Source organism: Xylaria bambusicola (assembly GCF_022495145.1).
Source record: "Xylaria bambusicola strain CBS 139988 unplaced genomic scaffold F5B22scaffold_19, whole genome shotgun sequence".
In the NCBI taxonomy this organism is placed as follows: Eukaryota; Fungi; Ascomycota; class Sordariomycetes; order Xylariales; family Xylariaceae; genus Xylaria; species Xylaria bambusicola.
This window is the reverse complement of record NW_025953572.1, coordinates 605,630-629,596: the sequence shown is the minus strand read 5'-3', so window position 1 is coordinate 629,596 and position 23,967 is coordinate 605,630. Positions and strand designations below refer to the sequence as shown.

The 23,967-nt window shown below is 49.6% G+C and overlaps 12 protein-coding genes across 12 annotated transcripts; 7 read left to right on the top strand and 5 right to left on the bottom strand.

Annotated features, from left to right (window-relative positions):
* F5B22DRAFT_145254 (DNA-directed RNA polymerase I subunit RPA34.5-domain-containing protein) lies at positions 1 to 2,263 on the top strand. Its single transcript, XM_047969077.1, has 3 exons — positions 1 to 1,125; positions 1,180 to 1,493; positions 1,551 to 2,263. Exons 1-3 carry the CDS (start codon positions 317 to 319, stop codon positions 2,186 to 2,188), a joined length of 1,761 nt encoding a protein of 586 aa, XP_047831168.1. The 5' UTR covers positions 1 to 316; the 3' UTR covers positions 2,189 to 2,263.
* Positions 2,264 to 3,187: 924 nt separating this feature from the next.
* On the top strand, positions 3,188 to 4,483 carry F5B22DRAFT_636258 (D-isomer specific 2-hydroxyacid dehydrogenase; the record flags this gene model as incomplete). Its single annotated transcript, XM_047977264.1, has 3 exons — positions 3,188 to 3,569; positions 3,711 to 4,232; positions 4,365 to 4,483. The coding sequence occupies 3 exons, from the start codon at positions 3,188 to 3,190 to the stop codon at positions 4,481 to 4,483; spliced, it is 1,023 nt and encodes a 340-aa protein (XP_047831167.1).
* A 141-nt stretch (positions 4,484 to 4,624) lies between these two features.
* On the bottom strand, positions 4,625 to 6,193 carry F5B22DRAFT_145435 (uncharacterized protein). The gene is made up of 4 exons (XM_047969078.1): positions 6,083 to 6,193; positions 5,732 to 6,030; positions 5,397 to 5,674; positions 4,625 to 5,341 (listed from the first exon to the last, which is right to left on the bottom strand). The coding sequence occupies exons 2-4, from the start codon at positions 5,801 to 5,803 to the stop codon at positions 4,738 to 4,740; spliced, it is 954 nt and encodes a 317-aa protein (XP_047831166.1). The 5' UTR covers positions 5,804 to 6,030; positions 6,083 to 6,193; the 3' UTR covers positions 4,625 to 4,737.
* Positions 6,073 to 8,382, top strand: F5B22DRAFT_145247 (uncharacterized protein). The gene has a single exon (XM_047969076.1). The coding sequence runs from the start codon at positions 6,532 to 6,534 to the stop codon at positions 7,879 to 7,881; it is 1,350 nt and encodes a 449-aa protein (XP_047831165.1). The 5' UTR covers positions 6,073 to 6,531; the 3' UTR covers positions 7,882 to 8,382.
* A 214-nt stretch (positions 8,383 to 8,596) lies between these two features.
* Positions 8,597 to 10,560, top strand: F5B22DRAFT_145188 (uncharacterized protein). The gene is made up of 3 exons (XM_047969075.1): positions 8,597 to 9,311; positions 9,440 to 10,040; positions 10,145 to 10,560. The coding sequence occupies exons 1-3, from the start codon at positions 8,921 to 8,923 to the stop codon at positions 10,455 to 10,457; spliced, it is 1,305 nt and encodes a 434-aa protein (XP_047831164.1). The 5' UTR covers positions 8,597 to 8,920; the 3' UTR covers positions 10,458 to 10,560.
* A 512-nt stretch (positions 10,561 to 11,072) lies between these two features.
* Positions 11,073 to 12,917, bottom strand: F5B22DRAFT_145178 (kinase-like domain-containing protein). Its single transcript, XM_047969074.1, has 3 exons — positions 12,901 to 12,917; positions 12,312 to 12,836; positions 11,073 to 12,249 (listed from the first exon to the last, which is right to left on the bottom strand). Exons 2-3 carry the CDS (start codon positions 12,510 to 12,512, stop codon positions 11,212 to 11,214), a joined length of 1,239 nt encoding a protein of 412 aa, XP_047831163.1. The 5' UTR covers positions 12,513 to 12,836; positions 12,901 to 12,917; the 3' UTR covers positions 11,073 to 11,211.
* Positions 12,918 to 13,167: 250 nt separating this feature from the next.
* F5B22DRAFT_606045 (peptidyl-tRNA hydrolase domain-containing protein) lies at positions 13,168 to 14,796 on the bottom strand. Its single transcript, XM_047974897.1, has 3 exons — positions 14,324 to 14,796; positions 13,999 to 14,259; positions 13,168 to 13,925 (listed from the first exon to the last, which is right to left on the bottom strand). The coding sequence occupies exons 1-3, from the start codon at positions 14,566 to 14,568 to the stop codon at positions 13,844 to 13,846; spliced, it is 588 nt and encodes a 195-aa protein (XP_047831162.1). The 5' UTR covers positions 14,569 to 14,796; the 3' UTR covers positions 13,168 to 13,843.
* Positions 14,797 to 15,373: 577 nt separating this feature from the next.
* On the top strand, positions 15,374 to 16,296 carry F5B22DRAFT_606042 (uncharacterized protein). The gene is made up of 2 exons (XM_047974896.1): positions 15,374 to 16,104; positions 16,275 to 16,296. Exon 1 carries the CDS (start codon positions 15,392 to 15,394, stop codon positions 15,677 to 15,679), a length of 288 nt encoding a protein of 95 aa, XP_047831161.1. The 5' UTR covers positions 15,374 to 15,391; the 3' UTR covers positions 15,680 to 16,104; positions 16,275 to 16,296.
* Positions 16,297 to 16,385: 89 nt separating this feature from the next.
* F5B22DRAFT_144952 (uncharacterized protein) lies at positions 16,386 to 18,851 on the top strand. The gene is made up of 3 exons (XM_047969072.1): positions 16,386 to 17,472; positions 17,521 to 17,700; positions 17,755 to 18,851. Exons 1-3 carry the CDS (start codon positions 16,503 to 16,505, stop codon positions 18,651 to 18,653), a joined length of 2,049 nt encoding a protein of 682 aa, XP_047831160.1. The 5' UTR covers positions 16,386 to 16,502; the 3' UTR covers positions 18,654 to 18,851.
* A 253-nt stretch (positions 18,852 to 19,104) lies between these two features.
* Positions 19,105 to 20,718, bottom strand: F5B22DRAFT_606038 (uncharacterized protein). Its single transcript, XM_047974895.1, has 3 exons — positions 19,333 to 20,718; positions 19,184 to 19,274; positions 19,105 to 19,127 (listed from the first exon to the last, which is right to left on the bottom strand). Exon 1 carries the CDS (start codon positions 20,580 to 20,582, stop codon positions 19,380 to 19,382), a length of 1,203 nt encoding a protein of 400 aa, XP_047831159.1. The 5' UTR covers positions 20,583 to 20,718; the 3' UTR covers positions 19,105 to 19,127; positions 19,184 to 19,274; positions 19,333 to 19,379.
* Positions 20,719 to 20,777: 59 nt separating this feature from the next.
* F5B22DRAFT_144961 (L-psp endoribonuclease family protein) lies at positions 20,778 to 21,919 on the bottom strand. Its single transcript, XM_047969073.1, has 3 exons — positions 21,382 to 21,919; positions 21,160 to 21,315; positions 20,778 to 21,066 (listed from the first exon to the last, which is right to left on the bottom strand). Exons 1-3 carry the CDS (start codon positions 21,541 to 21,543, stop codon positions 20,974 to 20,976), a joined length of 411 nt encoding a protein of 136 aa, XP_047831158.1. The 5' UTR covers positions 21,544 to 21,919; the 3' UTR covers positions 20,778 to 20,973.
* A 561-nt stretch (positions 21,920 to 22,480) lies between these two features.
* F5B22DRAFT_646409 (uncharacterized protein) lies at positions 22,481 to 23,441 on the top strand (the record flags this gene model as incomplete). The annotated part of the gene is made up of 2 exons (XM_047978725.1): positions 22,481 to 22,694; positions 22,750 to 23,441. The coding sequence occupies 2 exons, from the start codon at positions 22,481 to 22,483 to the stop codon at positions 23,439 to 23,441; spliced, it is 906 nt and encodes a 301-aa protein (XP_047831157.1).
* Between the last annotated feature and the right edge of the window lie 526 nt (positions 23,442 to 23,967).

Sequence of the window (23,967 nt, the reverse complement as noted above, 5' to 3'; positions counted from 1 at the left end):
CGGCGCGATTAAGAGCCTACCGGGCTCAGTCTAGGCTAGAAGCTAGGTAGTTGACTTAGTGGTGCTTAGGTTCAACTTTAGCTCTGCCTTAATTACTTACAGGGCTGTCTGGGTTGCTGGTCAATCAATGAACCAGGATGGGGCAGGGCGCGTTTTCAACCTGTAGAGCTCCCAAAAATTTCTTGACCATCTCACGATTCTACGATTCTACAGCACCGCATCACTGCACCACCCAACATCCCTACCTCAGATCTTCCCAATTCCTCGCGCGCTGCCACCTATCGACGTATTTGGATGTAATTGACAATCTCACACCATGAGGGGCGCAAAAGCCAACATTGGCTCGCTTAGCAGCATGGCTAGCAAAGTCCGCCAGGAAAAGAAGAAGAGCGCCTCTGCGAAAGCGAAAGCCCCACTTGCGCGTGCGCGTGAAGCTAACAAGCCTTTCAAGGGCGCCAACAAACCTGTCGATTCGAGCAGCGATAGCGATAGCGACAGCGACTCTTCCGCAGCTAGCGCGAGCGGTAGCGATAGTGATGACGACCTTGATGCTGCCCGCGCCAAGTTCCTTGCGGGCAAGGCAGCTAAGCAGAAGAAGGCTGCTGAGACCAAGGTGAACGGTCTAAAGCCAGCATCGACACCAGCGAAACCCTTACCCAAAGGAACTATCCCACCATCCGCACAAAAGCCTGCCGGCGAATCCTCATCTGGATCCGATTCCGAGTCAGACGAGCCGAGTTCTGACGGCTCTTCCTCCAGCCGCCCTCCTGTTATAGACCAAAGCAAATCTGTTGTGAAGAAGCAGAAGAGTAATAACAGCAGTGATAGCACCAGTTCTAGCGACAGCTCTAGTGAGAGTGAAGGACCTAATACGGGAAATAAAGCCCTTGAGAACAAATCTTCATCAAGTGAATCAAGCGAGGACAGCAGCAGCGACAGCGACGATGAAGGTCGGCCAAGTACCAGTGCTGAGACCGCTGTGAAGGGCAGTACCCAAAACCTAGCCAACACCGCCCAAAGTTCTTCTAGTGAGGAAAGTGATAGTGATGATGAGAGTGACGGTGATAAGATGGATGTCGATACGTCTAGTAAAGACAACGTCCCGATAGAGCCAATGTCTCAAGTGTGAGTTGATCGTCCGGTTTTTGCTATTTTTCCTTCTAATTGTTCCGTTTTTAGGTCGCGAGCACCATGGTTGAACAACTCCGATTTCATGCTTCGCAAAGCGTCTTCTGGCAACCCCGGCAAAGAAGTCGCTGACTTCTTCAGCAACGCCAATCTAGAGGGCAAGCAGGTGTGGTACTTCACCGCACCGGCTTCTCTCCCTATCACTGTTTTGAAGGATATGGAGATTGATCTATCAAAGGCAACCAAAGGCGAAGCTTTATTGAGCCACAATGGCGACAATTATGGCTTAGATCTCGAGTCCTACGCCACGAATACCCAAATTCAGTTGCTCATCCCTTCGGGTAGTGGCGACAAATATACATCCTGTAAGTGAGCTTCAGTTACACTCATCTTCGTCTTTGTGCAAAGGCTGATGTCCATAGTGAATCGCGGCATTGATTCTACGGTTCACTTACGGCGCATGGCAAAGTTTGGCCCGGGCGGTGAAGTTCACGCTACTGCGACAGATAATTACGTTCCGGTACCGAAACCTATAAGACAACAGCCCGAAGGTCTCAGGGTTCGTTATACTCCTATTGGTGTTCCTACCCCTGCAATTCCAAATATAGTCCCGACAAAGACGACGCCCGCAAAAGTATCCGGGTCTCAAGCGAAGAAAAACCCATATGTACAGTCGTCTTCTAGCTCAGATAGCGAGTCCGAGAGTGGATCTGACGTGGAGATGACTACGCCGAGCGCATCAACTAAACCAGCCAGTCAATCGAAACCGACGAAATCGGGCCTGGCAAATGGGGATCGAAAACGAAAACATTCGGGCGCTGATGATCAATCAGCTAAACGAGTCAAGGCTGAACAGATTACGGAAAGATCGAGTGCCAAAAAACAGGCCACTATTCAGGCTCCTAATCCATCAGCCACACCATCGAAAAAGTCTTCTAAAGGCAAAGAGAAAAAGGACAAGGTGAAGCAAGAGAAAACACCCAAGTCAACTGCTATGACACCTACGACAGCGAGGCAAACACCTATTCCTCTTCCGAATGTTCCTGGAATGAGGCGTTAATACCAAGCTGATGAAACCTGTGAGACATTGTCCTTGAGGCTTATTTGACTTCTACTACAGTTACAGGCGTTATCTCGGATGTAGTCATACAATATCCAATGATTGTCCGGGGGACTTCTATACAGAATAATGATGTGGAACAAGTGTAATTCAGGGTATTTTACCTGGACCTAATTCTGAATGCAGATCATCTAACGAAATACAGCATGACGCGTTTGGCAGAAGTCCACCGATCAGCATACTCTGTGGGATTCTTTTCGAGTCCCGACCATTTGCATAGTTGCTAACAGCGCTTTGAAAAGTTGAACTTGGAAGTTGAAGAAAGGGTTTGGCCGTGACATTGCTAGATCCACTCGCTTGCAGTACAACGAGCGGTTCGAAATAGTCACTCATTGAGGAAATAGAAATTATCTGAGGCGGAGCAGCGACGAGCCAAACTATGAAGCTGTATTTACTTACGCTTAGTTTCACTAATGTAGTACTGCATCGGTATAGCTGTCTGTCCACTTCAAGATGTGATTTACGAGTATTGATGTAAGATGTTCAGTATAAATTGAGTCGGCAGAAATGGTATCGCGGGTTTCTGGATTGGATACACGCCCACCGGTCGCACATCGCCCCTTATCTTTCGGTTGTGGTTTTCCGGCGTCCCTCCGCTCTTTGCACGGTCATCCGTAGCCAGGCCCACTTAGTGCCTCTCGACATGTCATGAATATTGCGTTGAGATACACCGAGCTCCGATATCCGGGCGCCTCGGCCGGAGACAACACCGATGAAGTCGCCCTTGGCAATCGTCAATGTAGTTACAAGGCTAGAATAACAGAGACAGTGAGTACTTACTACATGAATATTATATTCCGTCTTCGATTTCATTAATAGAGTTTGTGTCTACTTTGTTCTATTTTATCTTTTAGCAGTTTTGAGCTGCGCAAGTTACTTGCATTGATGGAACCTGCGTAAACCTAGACCCCAGCACAGCATCATCCCTCTCAAATCACGATGGCACCCACGGTGTTGCGCATCGGCAATCTGTCGGACGCGATGCAGGAGTGGAAGGCGCTAGGCTCCAAGTACACGCTCTTGGAGTTCCCGTCCGGGACGCGCGAGGAGTTCCTGGCAAACTGCCGTGACGGCGTCTACGACTCCGTGGTGGCGTGTTACCGATCGAACGGCTCGACGAGGTATACGGGGCGCTTCGACGCCGAACTTGTCGACGCCCTGCCCAAGTCCTGGAAGTATGTTGCGCATAACGGCGCCGGCTACGACACTGTCGATGTAGATGCCTGCTCGCGCCGACAGATTGCGGTCTCGAATACGCCCGTTGCTGTTGATGATGCTACGGCGGACGTGGGCGTGTTTCTCATGCTTGGTGCACTAAGAAGTGAGTTCGCTCTACATGACTTCTCTTGCTTTTTCTCTTGATAGCTGTGAAGCCCTTGCGTGAATCTACATGGACTGGAAGCATCTAGAGATAGGCTCAATGACCGTGGTATAATATCAGATCTATGCTGACCTCGTCTAGTGGCGCACTTCTCCATCACAGCCCTTCGCGCAGGTAAGTGGATGGGCGATACACCGCGCGGCCACGATCCCAAAGGCAAGACGCTCGGGATACTCGGGATGGGGGGGATAGGAAGAGCATTCGCGCACCGCGCGCGCGCCTTCGGTATGCGCATCATCTACCATAACCGTCGACGTCTGGACCCCGCACTCGAACAAGACGCCGAGTACGTGTCGTTTGACGATTTACTCGCAAGATCAGATGTGCTATCTCTTAACCTCGCGCTGAACCCGTCGACGCGCCACATCATAGGCGCGCCGGAACTAGCGCGCACCAAGCCCGGCGTCGTGATCGTGAACACGGCGCGGGGCGCTCTCATTGACGAAGCCGCGCTCGTTGAGGCGCTAGATTCCGGTCATGTATCGGCTGTAGGGTTAGATGTGTATGAGCACGAACCGGAGATTCATCCGGGCCTGGTCAAAAATGAGAGAGCGTTCCTGCTTCCTCATGTCGGGACATATACGGTTGAGACGGCGCGCGAAAGTAAGTAATACCCGGGTTTATCCCTTTATATCACCTCATCCGTTATAACATTACGCCTGAATCACTTCTTGCATGCCTAAAATGTGTTGGTATTTTCCTTGACATGACCATAGCTAACTTGTGGTAACGTAGTGGAACTCTTGGTGTTGAAGAACCTCCAAGCGGCTGTCGATGAGGGTAAGATGCTTACGCTCGTTTCTGAGCAGAAAGACTTGGAATGGGCACCGGCAACGAAGGCTTTTGACGCATGAAATCTACCGGGAACAATTGTAATACACATAGAGCATAACTTCAGCTAGAATGACAATAGATTCACGTGCCCCGTCGGCAGGATATCCCTCCACCATATTATCTAGGTATTGTATCGCATCGGCTTTCACGACGTCTAGGGTGTGCCTCACTTTCAAGAGCCTGTCTTCTCTGTAATGGAGATGATAATGATCAAAGATTCTAGCGATCCTTGAATGCATACATCTCTGGGGTTGGGTCATTGCAAATGCCCGGGCTAATATATTGTTCTAATAGTTAGGGATGGGATATCCATTTCAGACGGTTCTGGGTAAGGGTATTCATATGTGATATGTCTCACTTGCCCAGGATAGAGAAACTGCCTGGCTCTGCCGGCGGCCCAAGGCCATACCTCGGTATACTTATCGTTGTGTAGCTCGTACGTATTCATCCCAGGGCTATCACAAACCTCACACCCGTAGAGCACCCTTGCAATTCGCGAATAGCACATGATCATCTTCAGTGGTCTTCCAGAACGTGCGCGGATGAACTCCTCGCGGACGATCAGGGCTTTAAGATGTCCATGGTAGTTGCCACCATGCATCCACCCCAGCGCCAGCATGTGTTCCATGTGCGTCATTTCCACGATCTCGACATTCGGGCATTGGTTTAGGATATAGAATGCATGCCAAGTCGCGATGCTGCTACACGTGAAAATCCGTATGTTTTCGAAGACCGGCTTATCCGGGACATTCCGGAGCCCATAGCGGAAGTGATTCTCTGTGACCCCGGAGCTCAGGTGTAATTCCTCGAGCTGTGCGCACTGCTTGCTCAGGTGCACCAGCATGGAGACGGGAATTTCGCCATGCTCGGAATCCCAGCTGTTTCCTTCTGTCAATATCTGCGTGACCAAATGCCATGACAAAGGGGGCCTACGTGAAGATTTTAAGGAGTGGTGTGTGGCTAAGCAGTTCCTTTACCATATCTAAAATCGTCTTAGGATAGTCGGGCCCATTTCCCATTATCAAATGCAAGTGCCTGAGGTCATGAAGGTATGGCCCTGCTAGTAAGCCATCAACAGTATGTTGAATGCCTGTCCCATCGTCGTCTTCTTCGGCGCGAACTATTATGTGTTCGAATAACTTTGGCGTGAAAACGCAGTTAAACCTCCAGCTCGAGAGGCAGAGGGACCAGAGAGTGCCATGGTCATTGACCTATAGCCCGTAAGCAAACTGTGTACAGTTATCGATGGCGTATGATGAGCGACACACATGATGAGCAAGGATTAGGAGAAGCTCCTCAATTGAAGCGAACTGCGCTGCTGCTGACCCCGCCACTGTCATGTTGGGGGAGCAAGGGAGGTTTTGGTCGGCGCCTAGCTATTTTCCCAGGAGCACTCCCTGGGTTTTATCCGTCATTCGCTTTCATCGCTGGCGTCTACCGTAGGGCGTAAGGCACCACTGTTAGTCTGAGGATGGGGTCGATGTGCTTCGACCGCTGTTTAGTACCTGCGGAATCCTACAGCCGCCAAGACAGTTGGTTTTTGGTCATCTAGCTTACGGAATAGAACCTGAAAGGGTATTAGTGATCACATTTCCCAATGTACTAGCTCTCCCTCTCACCCTGGAGTATTGATGCAAATTGATGATGGTGAGACGCAATATCTAGTAATCTGCTTTGAGCCTGCAGCACCACCTTTGGCCTCAGTTACCATGAGCCTGATACTAAATCATTTGATAATTGTATGAGTTGCATGAAATCTTAATAGAAGTGTTTTTGATATAAACATGTGTCATTGAAATGATGTATTAATAGAAGTGTGTGTTGGTTTAAGGGATGTGCTGATGGAAGAAAGTGTTGGTAGAACAAGTATGATCACGAGCAAATGCTCACAATTACCAATCGTGTATAAATTCCGTCCTTGGACGTTATGTTGATCTAAGAATAATCTTGGGGCTGAAGGCTATGCCATTCGCATCACGTTCGGGCTCCTTAGTGGTTTACGGCATTCAGCTTTCATAGGACAAAGACACCAACGGTCACCTCTACAAGAATTCATCAATTAGCAGCCATGTCGGCTTCAGGCACCGATACTTTATATAGCGAATTAGACAAAACGTCATTCTTCGTTCTAGAAGATGATAAAGATGTCCTCCGTCTAGTTCACGACCGATTCGGCAATGAACTCGAACGTCTCAAACGGGCATACTCTATCCACGACCCGGATGCGAAGCTTCCCTCCACGGAGTCCCCGTCGCACATCTTATTTGGCCGCCAATTCGATGAAGTGAACCGCACTCTTGTCGGTCTTTTATCTCTTCGATGGCTTTACAACGACAAGTATGATACTTTCTGCGGGGCGCAGCCAGAAGCCGTCGCCCTAACACGGGAGTCATTCAATTGGATGCGGGACATGTTCCAAGCCGGACTGAAAAACAACGATGATTTCATCGCTCTGCTCACCTCCATCGTAGTCAACGATCTCGGAAAGGACCCGCAGCTAGCATCTGACTACTGCGCCAAGACGGGTGAGGATATCTCGGCGCAGAACCACGACCATATCCTCTTCAAGGCAGTGGAAGCCGGCCTCGTCCCTAGCTTCAATCGTCTATCGAGGGGAGAGAGGGCCGACGTCTTGCGCGGCATGAAGCTTGGTGCTGAGCTTAACTTCGGCCAATTGGCGCAAGCTGAGAATGTCCCTGTGTCTCTGGCAGCGTTACTTGAGCTCCGTGAGCGCCCGCGCATTTTCGAGCTCGGGTTTATGGAGCAGCTGCTTGATATTGCCGGCGCGGGCGGTCACGAGGATTGGACCTGCGCAAAGGTTATGATACAACCAGTTTTAGATGCGTATCGGAACGTCTTTGAGGTTTCGCAGAGCGTCATTGCTGGCGAAATTGGCCTACGAGATGCGTACGATCTTATACTAGTGCGCCGGGGTCGCGAGTTGAGGGAGAAAGGGTTTAGACAACTCAGAGTGGCTGACAGCCATGATCGCGCCCTGATGAGAATGCTTTGTATGGGCCGCGTCATAAGTCTAGAAACGGCCCATCTGTATGATTCGGCACTGGAAGATCTGGAAGTCGTGACAAAGGCCTCGCTTATAGCCAGTCTAAATGTGGACGGCTCTGTGGGACAACCTGCAGTTATAGCCACATATGCCCCTGCATTTTTTACACATGGTGTTAGCGCGGACGGCGCAGGATCTGGCGACGAAAAGCGAAGAAGAGTTCAAAGCTTGATGCGGTATCTGGCTCGAGTTTTGAAATTAGATGGCGTGCCAACAAGTAGCTCGGCGGTTGTGGTCGAGCGAAACCTACTTGAAGTCATTCAAGATATCGTGGATTCTGATGAATTCCGCGCCAACCCAGAAGTATTGGATAAACAGGACGTGCCCAAAGGTGTTATTGCCCAGACTATTTGAAATCGTCGAAATTTGTCATCATGGCGTTATAGGAGTGCTGCGAGTCGGTATATGTTGTGCGGGTCACTAGATAGCAGGATACAGATAGAAAGACCTCAGCGACGTAAAGGTCGACTGTTTTCGGGCTCAATGCATTTTCCCAGCGTTTCTAAGGATTCAACGAATATGGCTGAGCACTAACGGTTAGTACTGCGGCTCCTTTTGCCTGTAGAAGTTCAGTCTGTTTTCTGGAAACTGACCACTTCGTGATGTTTTGGCCTTCACTCTTGTAACTAATCGTTCACCTTACGCTTACTTTCGGGGACCGTTGATGTTATATTTAACAATGACCATTCGTTACTATTTGGGGAGATAGTTGAGCTTCACCATTGTATTCTAGGAAGTCTAAAGCCATGTATAGGTATACGAACTTTGATATTATTTATGTACAAGGGAAGTAGATGATCAGGACGGACCGATCACGGGAGTCAATTAACGCAATAAATTGTCAGCCGAGCAAACTTATGTTTCAATATTATAATCAAAATATAACGTTATAAATAGGTCCTTAACCTATTTTTCGCTTAGATTTCAATCTTAATAAAGGGAAATATAATAAACGTATTAAATATATACTAGTTATACTGAAATACTATACATATTATGGAGGGACATTATACATATATATAAAAGCTCCTATCAATAAAGTTATATAACCTATAACTAACAATTCGCCCGTATATATCCACGTACGCCTATATTCTAGCTTTACCTTTTCCTTCCTTTTTTCTTTAGCTTAGAATCTTCGTCCATAGCATCAATACAGCTATGCCCTGAACCTACGATCGTGACACAGCTACCACTCTACGCGTCGGCCCAATCCAACAGTTGTACGGTGGGGTCACTGAAGGTCTGTAGAACCACTTAATCTCAATGTGTTGGTTCGATCTGCATATGCCTCGTATATTTAACAGTTCAATTACCCGAGCGATCCGCAAGTTAGACTCAACTTTACAACATCACTTTCCGCGAGAAGAGAGAATCACTGAAGCATAGCAAAATGGCAAACCAAGAAGAAACTCCCGTGCCTCTGCCATCGGCGCCCATCATCCAACTCGCAGGCAGCGCTACTCTACAGCCACCCCTCACTCGGCGTGGGTACGGTCCGGGTCTTGTGGTGATCACGCCCGGAGACCCACCATCACCGTCTAAGGGTGCGCCGAAAGATGGCCAGGAGGGTAGCAATGAATCAGGCGACTCGAAGGCCAAGACATTGGACCCTATGCCTCAGAAGAAATGGGCTGAGGAGGGCTATGCAGTCGTACAGCTTACCCCTGAAGGCGGGAAGCAGGAAGATGAGGGATGGGACGTCACGGCGGCGTTTAATCAAGCGATAGAGGCTCTGGAAAAGCTAGAGACGTGTAATGTGAAAGAGCGATTCGGTTTAATTGGTAAGAGAGTCATAATCATGCACCATTTGCCGCACCCCCTTTTTTGATCCTCAACGCAATCAACCAAGGAAGTTCAGGTATGATATTAGTTCAATGAAGAATCCAAGGACTAATCACAGAGCCTGCAGTCTACGGGGAGCCAGCAGAGTACAGCACAGGCTTCGCATCCAAGCTGAAGGCAGCCTACGAAGCCGAATCTCGCCTTGTAGCTTCCGTCTCCTTCAGCACACCCTGGGATCTCTCATCAAGACCAGAACTAGTACACCTAGCCGGACCTGCGCCCACATCCTCAACTCCGCGCGCAAATACTCGCCAGCACTACCACGCCTCGGCACAATCCGCCTCCTTCGTGCTCCCCTCGTCGCCAGACTTCCACTACGGCTCGGCGAGCGTAAGCCACACGCGCAGCCTGTCGTTCCTGCGCGCGCACCTCGGGGGCCCGATCTTCGACCTCGAGGCCATCTGGGACGAGCACACGGCGTTCGAATTCGCGGCGCGCTCCGTGGCGCAAACAATGGGCACCATGGTCGACGAGCCGTACGTGAACCACGTGCCCACGCTGACGGGCGGCATGGGCCGCGAGGCGCTGACAAAGTTCTATCGTGAGCGCTTTATCTTCAGTAATCCCGCGGACGCGGGACTGGAGCTAGTCAGTCGGACGGTAGGGGTGGACCGTGTCGTGGACGAGTTTATCTGCGTGCTCACGCACGATCAAGTTGTGGATTGGCTGTACGTCATTTTCATTTCCATCCACGTTCCCCTAACCAAGCAAGCTATAACAACACCTTGGATCAACAACAAGCCCATCACTCCCACTAACCCCTGCCGCAAAGTCTCCCCGGGATCCCGCCAACCCACAAACATCTCCGCATCCCCTTCACCTCCGTAGTCAACATCCGCGGGGACAGGCTCTACCACGAGCATATCCACTGGGATCAGGGCACGGCTCTCGCCCAGGCAGGCCTGCTCCCCTCGTATCTCCCCTTTCCTTACGCGCTCCCCGACGGTCGCACCGCCGGGCCCGGAAAGCGCTTCGAGTACCGCGTTCCCGTAGCCGGGAACGAAACGGCCGCGAAACTCGCGGACGCGGGTGCTCATCCGAGCAACGGGATGTTTGAGTACGAAGTGCGCGAGGTGGATATGTAGAACCGGACCACTGCATTAGAGGTTTCGTGGCAGTGGAGAGGCTCGGCCTTTAAGGCACTTTTTATGGTTGGTCACGCTAACGCTATTATAATCTGCTGGTACCAGGCTGTAGCGAAAACAGAATACACGCATAGTTTGTATAAGCCGAGCCTAGCAGTCTGTAGGTAGGTATCGAAATATCATGACAGTGGGCTTGCGCGTATGTCATGCATGGCCGTGCTTTGGCACGGGTATTCGCATGCTACCATGCGCATGCTATGCGCATGACTGCATATGTACGGGGACGTCTATACCTAAGACTATATATGGATGAACAAGTAACATACTGGCTGAAACGTAACTTCATTGCTTATCCTCTACGTCCTGTGGAATCGTCATCTAGACCAGCTAGCTTAAGTGAAAAAAGACAGAGTAGATGCCGCTGCCCTCGGCTAATTCGCTTTACCTATGTACATCGCGAATCTAATAAGTATTGAGAGTCTAAGTTCAAATGTTCTGTCGTTATTGCGTCGCTCTCACATCAAGTTGAATGTCCATGGCGTGATATGCTTGCCTTCGTTTTTTTTTCCCGCCAACTTTGTTATGGTATCCAAGCTGTCATGCACTAATCATGTCTACCTCCCTCAAAAGTCAAGCAATCGTCATTATGATGGACCTGCTGCATGAAATGTCCCAATGATCAAAAAACAGGACGCTGTGCCGTTACTTCCGTTATCAAGCTTGTATTCAGTCGAAAAAATATTATCAAATCACTTCACCTCTGTGGCTGGCTTGCGCTCCAGAGACCTTTGGAAGTCTCTACCACTTTATTGACGGCTGCGCCAGGTCGTAAGCTGGAAGGGATTCCGGTACCACCCATCTCGACATCTCCATCGCGATTACTGGAGTACCCTGAATCACCTTTGGTCACAGCTGGACCATTGTCCTTAGCTAAGGGAGCAGCGCCCCTCGTAGGCTCTGCAGACCGGGACCCATCCATGAGCTGAGCGTGGTGGGCTTGGCCCTCTCTTAGCTTATTGATTGCCCGAACGGTATCGATGGCGGCATGGAGTGTTTTGCGCGCATTGAAATTCTTCTTGACCGTGGGCAACAAGTTTTGGCCCTTGTCACCATCCGCATTGGCGTTGTAGCCGGCAACAAATGGATGGCTCAAAGCCTCATGCGCTGTCATGCGCTTGTTGGCATCGACAGTCAGGCAACGACGGATGAAGTCCTTGGCATGGTCACTCACGCCACGCCAATAGTCGGCTGGCTGGAAGCTGTAATCTGCATTCAAAATAGCTTGCATCTCCTCGAAATCGCTATCGCGGTCAAATGGGGTATAGCCACATAGAAGGAAGTATGTGATGACGCCCATAGCCCATATGTCGACAGGCTTTCCATGGCCCGTCTTCTTAAATATCTCGGGCGCCATATACCCTGGAGTCCCACAGGTCGTGGTAAGTACGTGGAATTGTTCCTCATCCATTATACGCGAGAGACCGAAATCTGCTATGAGGAGGTCGGCATTATCTTCGGGCGTGCGGAATAGCAAGTTCTCAGGCTTGAGGTCGCGGTGCACGATGCCATGATCGTGGAGGTATGCGACGGCGGACAGAGTAGCACGAATCAGATCGGCAGCGTCGGACTCGTAGTACGACCCTTTGCGGCAGATGCGGTCGAAGAGCTCACCGCCGAGGGCGAGGTCGGTCACGAGATAGAGATTGTTCATGGTTTCGAAATAATCAACAAGGGTGAGGATGTTCAGGTGGCCTAGTGAGACCCTCTTAAGGACGGCAATCTCATTCCGTACCTGGTACGAAGGTGTGGTTAGACCCGAGACGATGCTGTATGGCGCGGGCTGGGAAAGCCTACCATGTGTTCACGGCCAGCCATCAACCTCTTGTTTATGACCTTTGCAGCGTAATAGCGGCCGGTGTCGATGTGCACGCACTCCTTCACGACCGAGTACGAACCGGCGCCCAAAGTCTTGCCCACCTTGTAGCGACATGGTTGTACTTGCGGGGTTGGCTTGCCGGATGAGCCATTACTGGCAGCATCTGGTGTTTGATTCATTGTACGATGCGGAAGTCGGCCAAGGAGAGGGAGCCCGAATATGCTGTTGGTCCGATCGGGTTGACGCTGACAATTGAACTAAACACGGCTGAACAAGACGGGCGTTAAGGTTGCGACAAGCAGCTGCTAATGTGGCCGGGACGACCGAGAACCGGGGTGAAAGCGCTGTTCTTGTCCCAAACAGCAAAGCGGCCAAGGACGGAGGAATGAACTGAAGCGCTCGCAGACTGTTGAAGAGGATAATCGCACAGATTGTCCGAGTGTTCCTCGAAGGCTTGCTTACCCAGAATGCTCTGCTGACTCTGCGATAGGGCGATAGGTGGGCTGTAAGGCAACGGTGGGGATTGGGGCGGTGGGGGGTGGGGGTTCTCGAGTCGAGAGTACTTACCTACATACCAAATGTTCCCTTCCAGTTGTATCTACCTGAAGTGTTTACTTATAACAAGTGCGACTACCTACCTAGGTACCTAATGAATGATAACATTTTCCGTTGAACGTTCAACGACTCCTTAGTACTGTCCTTTCGATATGACCATCGACATTAGGTATCTGCCTGATGTAGGTACTCAGGCAGGTAGGTAGGTACTGTTTTAGTACAGAGAACATGAGTACCAGTACTTTGCCCTGAGCTTGCATGACTTGAAGCATGCGGATGCCAGCAGCCCCGCTCGAGTAGCTGCCCCTCCTTTGGCTGCAGCGGTTCCAGCCGCCACTTGGGCCCTTTGTTTCCAAGTCGTTTTGGGGGGTGAGGAAACGCTTTCACGAGTTGGTGTTGAATTTCTGCAATTAAAATGGTAACAAGGGCCGTTTTTAGTTCATTTTTCAAAAGTGAACCAGCTACCTATTCCTATCTGTGATGCTTAGGTGGCTTGGGTGGTGAATGGGATACTATTTCCATACCTGAATACTTTGGTAGTAAGCTGGAGAGCCCATCACCGACCATGGGACACACAAAGCTCACTGCCTACGAAGATAATAGAACTGTTTTGATAATACTATTACCTATTTTATTCTTATACAAGGGTTAAATGATGGTATGGATGCTTCAAAACTCTGGTTTGGCGAGCTGAACGCAATAGGCATCCTAAAACTAACGAGCGAACAAGCCAGAAGTCTTTGAAAGAGAAATCCGCAGAATATGTTTCATAAAGCAAAACTTCGCACGCAGTTTGTCCATTAAATTCCCTAGTCTCAAGTGACAGGGCTATGCCAGCTGGTGTTGTACTTAAACCATGCAGACTACCTAGTCTCATCGTTTGGTTAGATATATGAACCGCGGATGAAGAAAGGCGAGTTCTACAACAAGCACAATGAATGCAGTTTATATCGTGCTATTCACCTCCCTTTCGGGATGCTTTCTTCGAGCTCATATGTCTCTTCTCCTTGAGTCGGCGTTGATGGAAAGCCTTTTCTCTGCATGAGATAGGGTTAGCTCCGTAGCTAATCAATGACCCTTATAGAACACAGAAGAGATAGAGTTGCTTACGCTGCTTCATGCTTTTTTCTCTTCGTCTCGCTGGTGGGTGCGGGTACTACCTCGTGAAATATTCTAACTATTTCATTGAACATCTTCTTGGGGTTCTCATCCGCGTTAGCGGTTCTGCTTCGCTCCGTTTGCGAGTGGAACATGATTGAGTCGCTGCGATCTACATAGTACCGTGACGACCTCAAAGCATCGCGCATTAGTTTGGGCAATCCCTTGCAAAGTTCGCTAAGAGGCCACACTGATGTTACTTTGCTCTCAGTCCTGAACCAAGTCAGCATGGTCATTGCAGAGGTCTCTGAGATAGCAGCCATGTATGCTTGCATACTTGTTCACATGCTGACCGCCCGGCCCGCTGGACCGAGAATAGGTGTTATGGGGCTTAGGTAAAGAGTCTTTCGTAAACGAGGCATGCCACTTGTATGCTTCATTTATATCGTCTTGATCGAGCCATGCGTCGTGTGGTTGATACCTGATCCTCCGTACATGCACTAGCGACAGTCCCAAGGACGATGGTACGGATGGTGCCAACAATGGCAGACGAGCAGCTGCAGTGAGAGAGCATGGAGGCATGAGTACTGAGATATCGAAGTCGTCTTTCGCAACGTATTTGACCGGCTACAGCTGTTTCCAGGCAATCCTTGCTAGCTAGCAGGTGCAAGAGCATGTGCTTCAAACAAAGTGGATTCAGAGGATAATTGAAATTATTGCCATCGGTCTCGCATCGGGAGGTAAGACAGTTGAGTGATTAATTCAAAACCGAGACATCTACCCGTTCTATGCCTCTTCATGTTGTTGGAGTGCGCCATGCAGACTGGCAACCTGGAACAACGAGAAAGTTATACTGTGCCTACCTCATACATACCTAGGGTAGTATTTACCTACTTAAGTAGGTACCTACCTAGGTAGTGTAGGTACATTGATGGTACTTACAGGTAGAATGTGTACCTATGTAGCTGGTATCTACTATGTACTGTAGGTTTTTTGTGGAGATATACCTAATATCAGCCTCAAATTTTTTCGAGTCTACCTTAACTTAGCAAAAATATTCCAATGCCACACTCAGAGGTCTGAATTACCTACTTACCTGACTTGGTGTATGAGCATAAACTATTAAGTACACAGCTGTCATGGTTGTATGTACGTTTTCTTTCTCATGTACTGTACATAACCGACCTACCTACATGTAGATACCTACAAAGATGGGGTACAGGTACATGTGGTAGGTACTGCTATGTGCTAACCTAGATACCTACCTAGGTAAGTACCTGGTAGGAGGGATCCCTGCATTAGTGAACTAGGTACCTAGGTACATACATACCTAAGTACGGTATGGTACTGTGCCGCGTTTGTCCTTTGGAAGCTTTGTCCCACGTCATTTGGTCATTTCCGGACAATGTTGGGACAACAGCATTCAATGCTTCTGCGCAAAAAGGACCAAGGTGCTTTGAACATGCCTAAATGTATGGCAGTCTTTGTCTTCAACCTTAAACACAGCCCAGATGATTTCGTGCTTGTTGTGGGCATCATCTCTGGCCTTGCTTACCTACCTCGCCTACCTACCTATGTATGTAGATACCGGGTGGCCATGACTGTTTGCCGAACCTGTCTCGTCTTAATGACTGACATCATCTCTGCTACCTGTCAAATCAATTCTTTTATCACAGTAATCCGCCATCCATAAGGACCACATTTATTCTCTATCTCTGATTCTACGTCCCAAGTGCCTGCGTGGTGCGTGCTATAAGGCCAGAGTAGGATACTTTATCAAAGCCACTCTTTGTCTTCAGCCCCCTCCGACCATCTCCCACTACTTGCCCAGCGAACAGATCCATTTTGAAGAGCCAATATCTCACACGCACCCTACCCTCCCACACACGGCAATATCCGTGAAAGTTAGAGCTTTGTGGCCGACCACCGACTTCGCATGCCGCATGGAAACGGGCTGCGAATCTGCGACTTATGTGCCCTCTTGTACCTTTCCACTTACTTACATACTACCACAGCAGGTAGACCGCCCAGAGACCACCCTAGTATCCATCTTGGCCCAGATAGCTCTTCCCGTCTGCTCCTCGATATTGTATTTGGCTACTGTGAGTGAGCATAAGGGTTGGTTTGTTTGTTTGCGCGCGCTTCTTTCCACTTTCTATCTCTCACTTACTCACGTCTCCGAAACGCATACCACAAGACCGCTTCGCTCAACACTTGCACCATTTGCATATAAATCACAATCTCGTGCCAAACTAACTCTCAGCCGGGAAGGGCGTCCTTGAATTCAGCCTTCCGCCTACCTAGATATTGGCTAAACCTCACATGCTGTTCAAATCTGGGACAGACAGCACTTCCACACCGGTCTTCATCCAGCCTTGTGTACCCTTCAGAGTTATGGCCGGACTTTGTGTTGATTGCTAAAGGTTTACTTTACCTTGTTCCAATTCTGCTGAAAACTACTTATCCCCTCTTGATCCAAACTGAATGTAGGTTTGCTATTTGCAGCTTTGGGACACATGACGGACAACTCACCTCAAGTCCGGGCAACTGCCCATCTTGATTTGGTCTCCCCAGCGCCCGTCCACCCCCCTTCTCCCATTGTCATCCCAGCCCTCCAAGACCAAGCGGATACGTACTTCAACTCTCTCTCGCGGGGAAACAATTCATTGGCACTGACTCCTGCCTTGATCCCTGAGATGCCAAAGTTTGACGGGCAGACTTGTGCGTCGCAAGTCACCATTCAACTCAGCTCGCCAAAGCATGCCTCATATGCAGGACAGCCTCATTTAGGAGCCTCGGATTCAGGGAAATGTGCCGATAGCTTAGACAAAAGAGCAGGCACAAGCATTGAGGCTAGGAAGGCACTTGTTCCTGGAACTACTGATGCCCAGCAGAATGGCTACAGCTCGAGTGAACCCAACCTCAAATCAGACGTATCCACCATGAGTTGCTATTTTGGTATTGCTACTTCTAGACATGGGGATAACCAAGCTTCATTGTCGTCCTCACTTGCCCCCCCTTCGAGCAAGGAGCCTCAAGCCGTCCCTAACACGACGATAGGCATTGATATCAGTGCCCAGCATTCCCGTGCTGTTAATCCATATGCAAGCAATGACCCTCAACCCAATGGTCCGATTTATTCCGTTGAAAACTACCAGACTACTCTTGACACCGTAGCCGTCCAGATACCAAATGCTGGTTCTAGCGCAACTTGCAACTTCGCTCATAGCAACAGTATCCCTCTGGCGTGGAATAATGAGCCAATTTACAGTAATCATACGCAAACAACAAATAAGCCAGCTTTTGCGGATGCCTGTATCATGGGAGAACCTTCGGTAACCTCCAATCATGCAACCCCGGTTTCCCTGCCTGATCCTATGTCTTCAAAGCACCCGGAGAAGGAAAAGGTAACTCCAAAAAATGAGCGGAAAGGGCTTTGTGAGGCCAAGAGGAAAACTTTTCCAATTGGTTCCAGAGTTTTCATTGGTGAGCTCTTCCTTAGCATCTAACATTCAAGTCTCTAACAGTTACCAGGCAATTTATCGGCAAGCGTGAGACAGAAAGATATTAATGAATTATTTTCGAAGTATGGCCATGTTGAAGAGATTTCTCTCAAAAGGGAGTCATACGGCTTTGTACAGTACCGCTCTGCTGCCGATGGACAAGCTGCAATAAAGCACCTCAACGGGAGAAATCTTGGAGGCAAAAAGATTAGTGAGTTATGCTTTGATAATCGCTTCCAGGTTTTACAACACTCTAACAAAATAGATCTGGAGATTGCACGAGGGGAGAACAAAAACGGGGGTGGAAATCGTGGTAGTCGAGGGAGACGGGACAGCAACCGCCACAACAGTAATAGACGACGACAAGATGATCGCCGATCCAAGAGACGTTCCTCTACTCCGCAGCCAAACCAATACCAGCAGATGCCCGATGATAAAACCGATCGAGATCGAATTCACAAAGGAAGCAACTCCTCTAGCAAAGGTCATCGATCCAAGTCCCCTAGAGGGGATGACCATGACCTTTACACCTATAGACAACGCAGCCTCAGCCCCTATCGCCAACCACGCCGTGGAGCAGAGATCTCAGATGTACATCTTGTCCTCGGGGACGTCAGCCACAGCTTCTTGGCCATGGTGATGAATGAATTCATTAACAATGGTTTATCAGTTGGATTTTCAAGCCTGGACCCTAGACTAGGTCACCACGAAGCCATCCAACGCCTCGTTGTCGAGGGGGTGAGGGCGGTTGTGATCCTCGACTACCACATGGAAGAGCGTGGTCTCATCTCATTAGATCTTTTCGATCATCAAGACGGAGTTAATAATGTGCGCTTTGATCAATACCGTGATCTACCGCCAGATGTTATTGCGCGGATAATCCTTTCCCGTCGACCTCAAGTTCAACCTGGCTACCACAGTAGCCAATGTCCCCCAGCAAGTTATGCCCCGGCTTACGTGCCGCTTTCTCAAACTTACCCCGCGCCCGTCTCTTCTGGCATGAAAGACCACAATCTGTTAGCCACCCTAGGGAGCGCTCCTCAAGGCTTAGAAGGACACCTTCCTCCACACCCCCTGCCAAACCTAGTTCAAGGTGTTCCTCAAGCCGGAAACTCTTATCCACAACTTCAAAATGTCTTAACACAACTTGCCAGGCCTTGGTAACGAACCAGATGTTCCTAACCACCTTGTCTCTGTTGACCCCCCTTGCCGTGGCCCCAGGACAGCAGAGGCATCACGACGATTTACTGCCGTCTGGACACCGGATCATGATCATGATCCTCTTCCACCTACAAAAGTGTATAACATGATTTTCTCGATTGAATTTCCTTTTCAATTACTTCCGCATGCGGAGTATTGAACTTGATTCCTTCTCTTTTCAGACGCTCAGATCTCTATGCAGGAGATTACAGAACGCGTCTATGAAAACGAGCTGGGTGGGCGCCCGGCTCTCCGTTTGCCTGTGTTTCATACAACTCGAAATGTGATACAGAACCGTTTGACGGTGGTTGTCGCATGGGCTGTGTTATCGGGCTGGAGGGACTGTAGACAATTGCATTGATGGGAATCCGGGCGTTACATTGTTCGGAGTCTACTAGAACTGGACTGAACACTTGTGAATTAGAACAGAGTAGAGTACTGGTAACGTTGATCAATACCCAATTCAAGCATCTGGAACCGCAAGTCGAACTTACTACCATAAGGTCATTCTCGAGCAACGAAGTAGATTTCCGTATTCCATGATAACTTTTGTCTAGACTCTTGTACATCTAGTCAGGTCACTATCTATTCATACACATTTTTAGTCCCAGTGCATACCATCATACGATACAAGTTTCTATACCTGCCTGGCAATACGACGTATAAACACGTTGAAAATCGTCATCATCATCATATCGTCCCATCGAGACCCAAGAGCATCCCCCTGACTTTCCCCGTAGCTTCCTTCGCTCTGGCCTCGGCGTCCCCCGTCTCTCCAGGCGCCGACTTCGCAATCCACGCCGCGAGCCGCTCTCTCAGCTCCGCCACGTCTTTGTCCAGGGTATCGATGCCGCGCTCCTCGCACGCAAGGACAACCTCGTCGTCCACGAGCGCGCTCACGCCGCCGCCGCTCCGGAGCAGCGCGTCGTCCTGCACGATCCGCTGCACGACGTTCGCGGCGCGAGCCTTGGCGAACGGGACGTCGACACCTATCTTATCCCATGCCGTGCTGCCCAGGAAAAGACTGCGGCAGATATGTCCGTCCGCGACCTTCGTGAGAGCGTCATGTTCGGTGTGTCTGAGGACCTGGAAACTGGAGGCCCGGCGCGACTCCACCGCGCGCCGGATCACGTTTGCTTGCCTTGGGATTCGGCAGGTGTACGGTGTTAGACGTGGGAATAAGAGTACGATCAGCGGTGTGAATTCGCCGCATATCAGCACGATGACGGCGAAGAGGGGTAGTCGCGCAATGTCGTGGCGTACGCGGGCGCGCAGGAGGAGGGACGATCGGGTCGGGTTGGCGCTCTTGTTTAGCGAGGAGGGCAGCGCGGATGAGGATGCGATGGTTGCTTGAGAGGCGGTGCCGCGCGTGGATGACGCCGGGGAAGGGAGGCCCGGGGGCGGCGTATCGGGGAGGTCGCGGAGAAGCCGCCGGTTCGTAAAGACGGCTTTTAGACCCGCCTTGTAGAATGTTGTGTAGGCTTTGCCGAGGCGGAAGAGATAGGTGAAGACATTCGTGGATGGGTCGCGGACTGGGAGATCGAGGGGAGGAGGGCGCGTTGAGGCGGGCGGGTTCATGGGATCTGAGATTGTCGCTGGCAGCTCTGGCGAGGGGGGAGACTTCGAGGAGCTGGAATTTGACGTTGAGGGGTCTTGGGAAGCATCTGAGGTCTTGGGCTGCGACGCTGATGATGTCGATGCGGCCCGGAGCTGGATTTTTGATGCATTGTTCTTGTGTATGAAGCCTCGAGTGACCACGTATGAATTTGTGTTGGCCTGTAGCGACAGCAACTGGCGCGAAAGAGCTGATACAGGTAAATTCCGGTGGTAAAGGCTCTGGTGAACGAGCGTGGGTTGGAGGCGCATCATGCGCGCTCCTGCGTTTAGGCTCATTGGGCTGCGCCTCTAGAAGAAATCCACACACAATTCTGAAGGACGCTCGGTCAATTGGCCTAGTACGAAGTGATCAGGTACAGACAACGAACGATGTAGAGAATAGACAAGTCTAGAATAGTATCTTTATGACAATGTGCATTTTCAATGTCTACTTATGTCAACGACGTCAGGACTAAGCGAAATGGGCCTGGGCCCAATTTGCATAGCTGCCCTAGCCAGTTGCCAGGGTTCAGGCTAGTAGCGGTGTCTTAGACTAGGTGCCGAGTTGCAGATCCTGCCCTCTGAGCCAACGGCCCGGTAACGGCGAGCCATACAATGTTACATCACTCAGAAAGGTACCAGCGTGCACATTGGACAAGATTCAGAGAGCCAATTGAGACATGAATATCTATAACTTAGAGCTCGGGTGTACGAATGCAGTACATTCAATCTCCATCTTGGCGCCAAAGGGTAACTGATGTACTGCGACGCAGGTTCGGCACTGTATTTGCATCGTGTTAGCCAGTCTCGACATTCCATCTCTTCTCACTACCTACATGTAGGTTTTCAAGCTGTAGGGGATAAAATGACTTACGGGCTTGGGATTGATGCTTCCAAAGAACTCATCATACACCTGATTCATCGGTGCAAAATCATCCATCGTGGTTAAGAAGACGTTGACCTTGACAACGTTGCTTAGGTCGCTCCCCGCTGCCTTGAGGACAGCAGAGAGATTCTTGATTGCAGCCCGCTGAGCTTGTCGTTAGCGACGCAATTGATTCCAGTGCGACATGAGCAGTCAGAATATGTTTCTTACAGTCTCAGGTTGGACGCCGCCCTTTGCCAGTGTTTTCGTCGACATGTCTATGCCGATGCTTCCCGAGCAATACACCATTCCGTTGTATTTGACAGCCTGTGAGAATTGTGGCAGAGGTGCCGGCGCGTTCTGTGTCGAGACAGCTTCCTTGGTTGGAGACATAGTGATTTAGCTTTGGATTATTATATTCGGCGCGATGGCTTCATGAATCGGCAACGATGAAGTTGATTCATAGCAAAGGTGAGAGAAAAGAGATACTTGGTTGCATCGAGTGTGGTATGGCACGCCAAGCCTGTTCATGGACGAGCGGGGGTTCTAGGTCAGATTTAGATCGGATCTGACGGTGACGGCGCCGATACCACGGCACCGTGCCTTGCTATGGAGCTTCGACGACATCTACCTGCTCGATACTGTAAGACGCGCCAGAAATTGTTGGATTATGAAGGTTTAAGCTATGTATAGGTACACTTGGCCTCTATGGGATGAATCTACTCATCGTGTTTCAATGGCATTGTCAGAACGAGCATGATTTTGAGATGGTCGAGGGCATACCCCTGATAGAGGTCATAGCCAGCCACCACAGTCGAATAGCATATCAGAAGGTCTCGTTATCTTGATTTTGAAGTGATTGAAAGCATTCCATCACATTCTCCCAAGAAATAACTAAAGTGCATTACATTGATGTCGGCTGCTTAGGCTGTTCCTGCTTCGACAGACAACGGAATGAGGGAAGGAGCTACAAGGTCACCAGAGCTTGAAGTTTGGCTATCACGATCAATTGTTTAGTCCTGGCCAGTCTTTCACGCTCCCTCCCCCTCCTCCTTTCTTTTTCACTCGCTATACCGTTCAATCATCTCACCTTGATCCTGAATTCTTGCGCTTCCGCGAACAGAACCTATGGTATTACCATGCTAGATGAATTCGCTACCTATTGCGTATCATCTTTCGCATTGCCATAGCTTTCTGGTATTACCACTTATGTCCATTAACCTAACACAAACGACAAGTTCAAAGTGCAATACTTACGACTTGATCCGCTTCAGACGAAGATACTACAACCAATCGACTCTCTATTCGCTTCAGACGTCCTGCTGCCACCATGCCCAAAAAGGGTGATAAGGGAGCTCCCGGTTTCCGGTCGCGTATGATAGACATCCGCAGAAGACTGGAAAAAGAGGATCAAGGAAGAGATCAAGAACTCCCCCGTGTTATGAGAACACAGTTTTCATACCTTGAGAAGACACTGAAGCCCAGAGAAAACCCTCTATGTGTTTTCCAGTGGATGCTGTTTGAAGGCGTCTCTAATTATTTTTGTCAGTATCTCACCGCGAGCTTCCAGAGCCAAGTGAATTAATCCGACTGATTTAGGGCCGGGCTCAGTGAGACCAGGCAACCAGCCATCAAGCTTCCGAAGCTTGAGACCATATGTCAACGTGTGCCAGTTCTTTAAAGTAGATCCAAATGTGATGCCGTTCCCTCGTTTAGTCGAATTCGTGCAGCACAACGGCGACCCTCCTTTTGGCTGGGCAAAGAAGCCTAAAAAAAAGCTAAAGCAGGAACGATTGTCACGTCAGCAGATGAACGCATCTTCGAACAATATGGGCGACCCGATTGTGCTACATGCTTCCTCGATCCCTTCGCCTCGCCCCGTAACAGCTCAATGTATCACAATAACAGTTGCTCAGCCTCTCGGGCCCGTAACTGTCCAGACGAACTCTTGTCAAGTTCCACGATTAGTATTGGACGACGGCATTGAAATGACCATAGCCTCTCCAAATATCACGACCTTCGCCAAGCCGAAAGTTCCAACTCTGTCATTTGCTTGTCGACCAGGCTTTTTGAAGAACAAAAAAGAAAACTGGGTTCCTGCCGCCGGAATAACGCCAGAGCCTTGCGGATTCGTTTCAGAACCTTTGCAAATTGATCGGTCAGCAGACCAGCAATCCGCCACGAGTGTTGTTTCGTTCACAAGGGCCTCAGAGAAGGATGTGGAAGCTTTCCTTAAGAGTTTCCTACGCCGTGAAGAAGATATGTCTAGTGATCTGAATGAGACCTCGTAATAATGCTACTAAGTACTATTGCAGCTGGCATACGCTAAGGAGATGCCAGCTCATGCTAGAGCTAGTTTTCAGTATTCTATCATAAGGTCTTCAGAATCAGTGTGTTTTGGAAGAAGGGTCGTTCCAAAATCTTGTATTTATCATTGTTAATGACTTTACTTAGTGTCTTGTTGCTAGCAAAACATGGACATAGAATTTGCGCGTTCGTTTAGGTCGATCGCTTCCTCTGTGTATTACTGATATTAACCCTTAACGGGTGCTAAAACAATTGAAGCTAAGGTAAATAGTGACTAATTATCACGAAGCTATCACAAAGACTGTGCTCTGCATCATTTCTGTATTATTGCTTCAACACTCCGGTTATAGGTATTACTATAGGATCCGGTTCCCCCGGCCTGCTCCTGAGGCGGGCTTCTTACTTGCATACAGTACGACGTAATCGCGCTGTACTACAAAGACTACTACGTAGGTAACCATGAGGAATGGGAGGTGGCGTGAGTTTGATGCCGGGGGAGGGGGCGGTTCG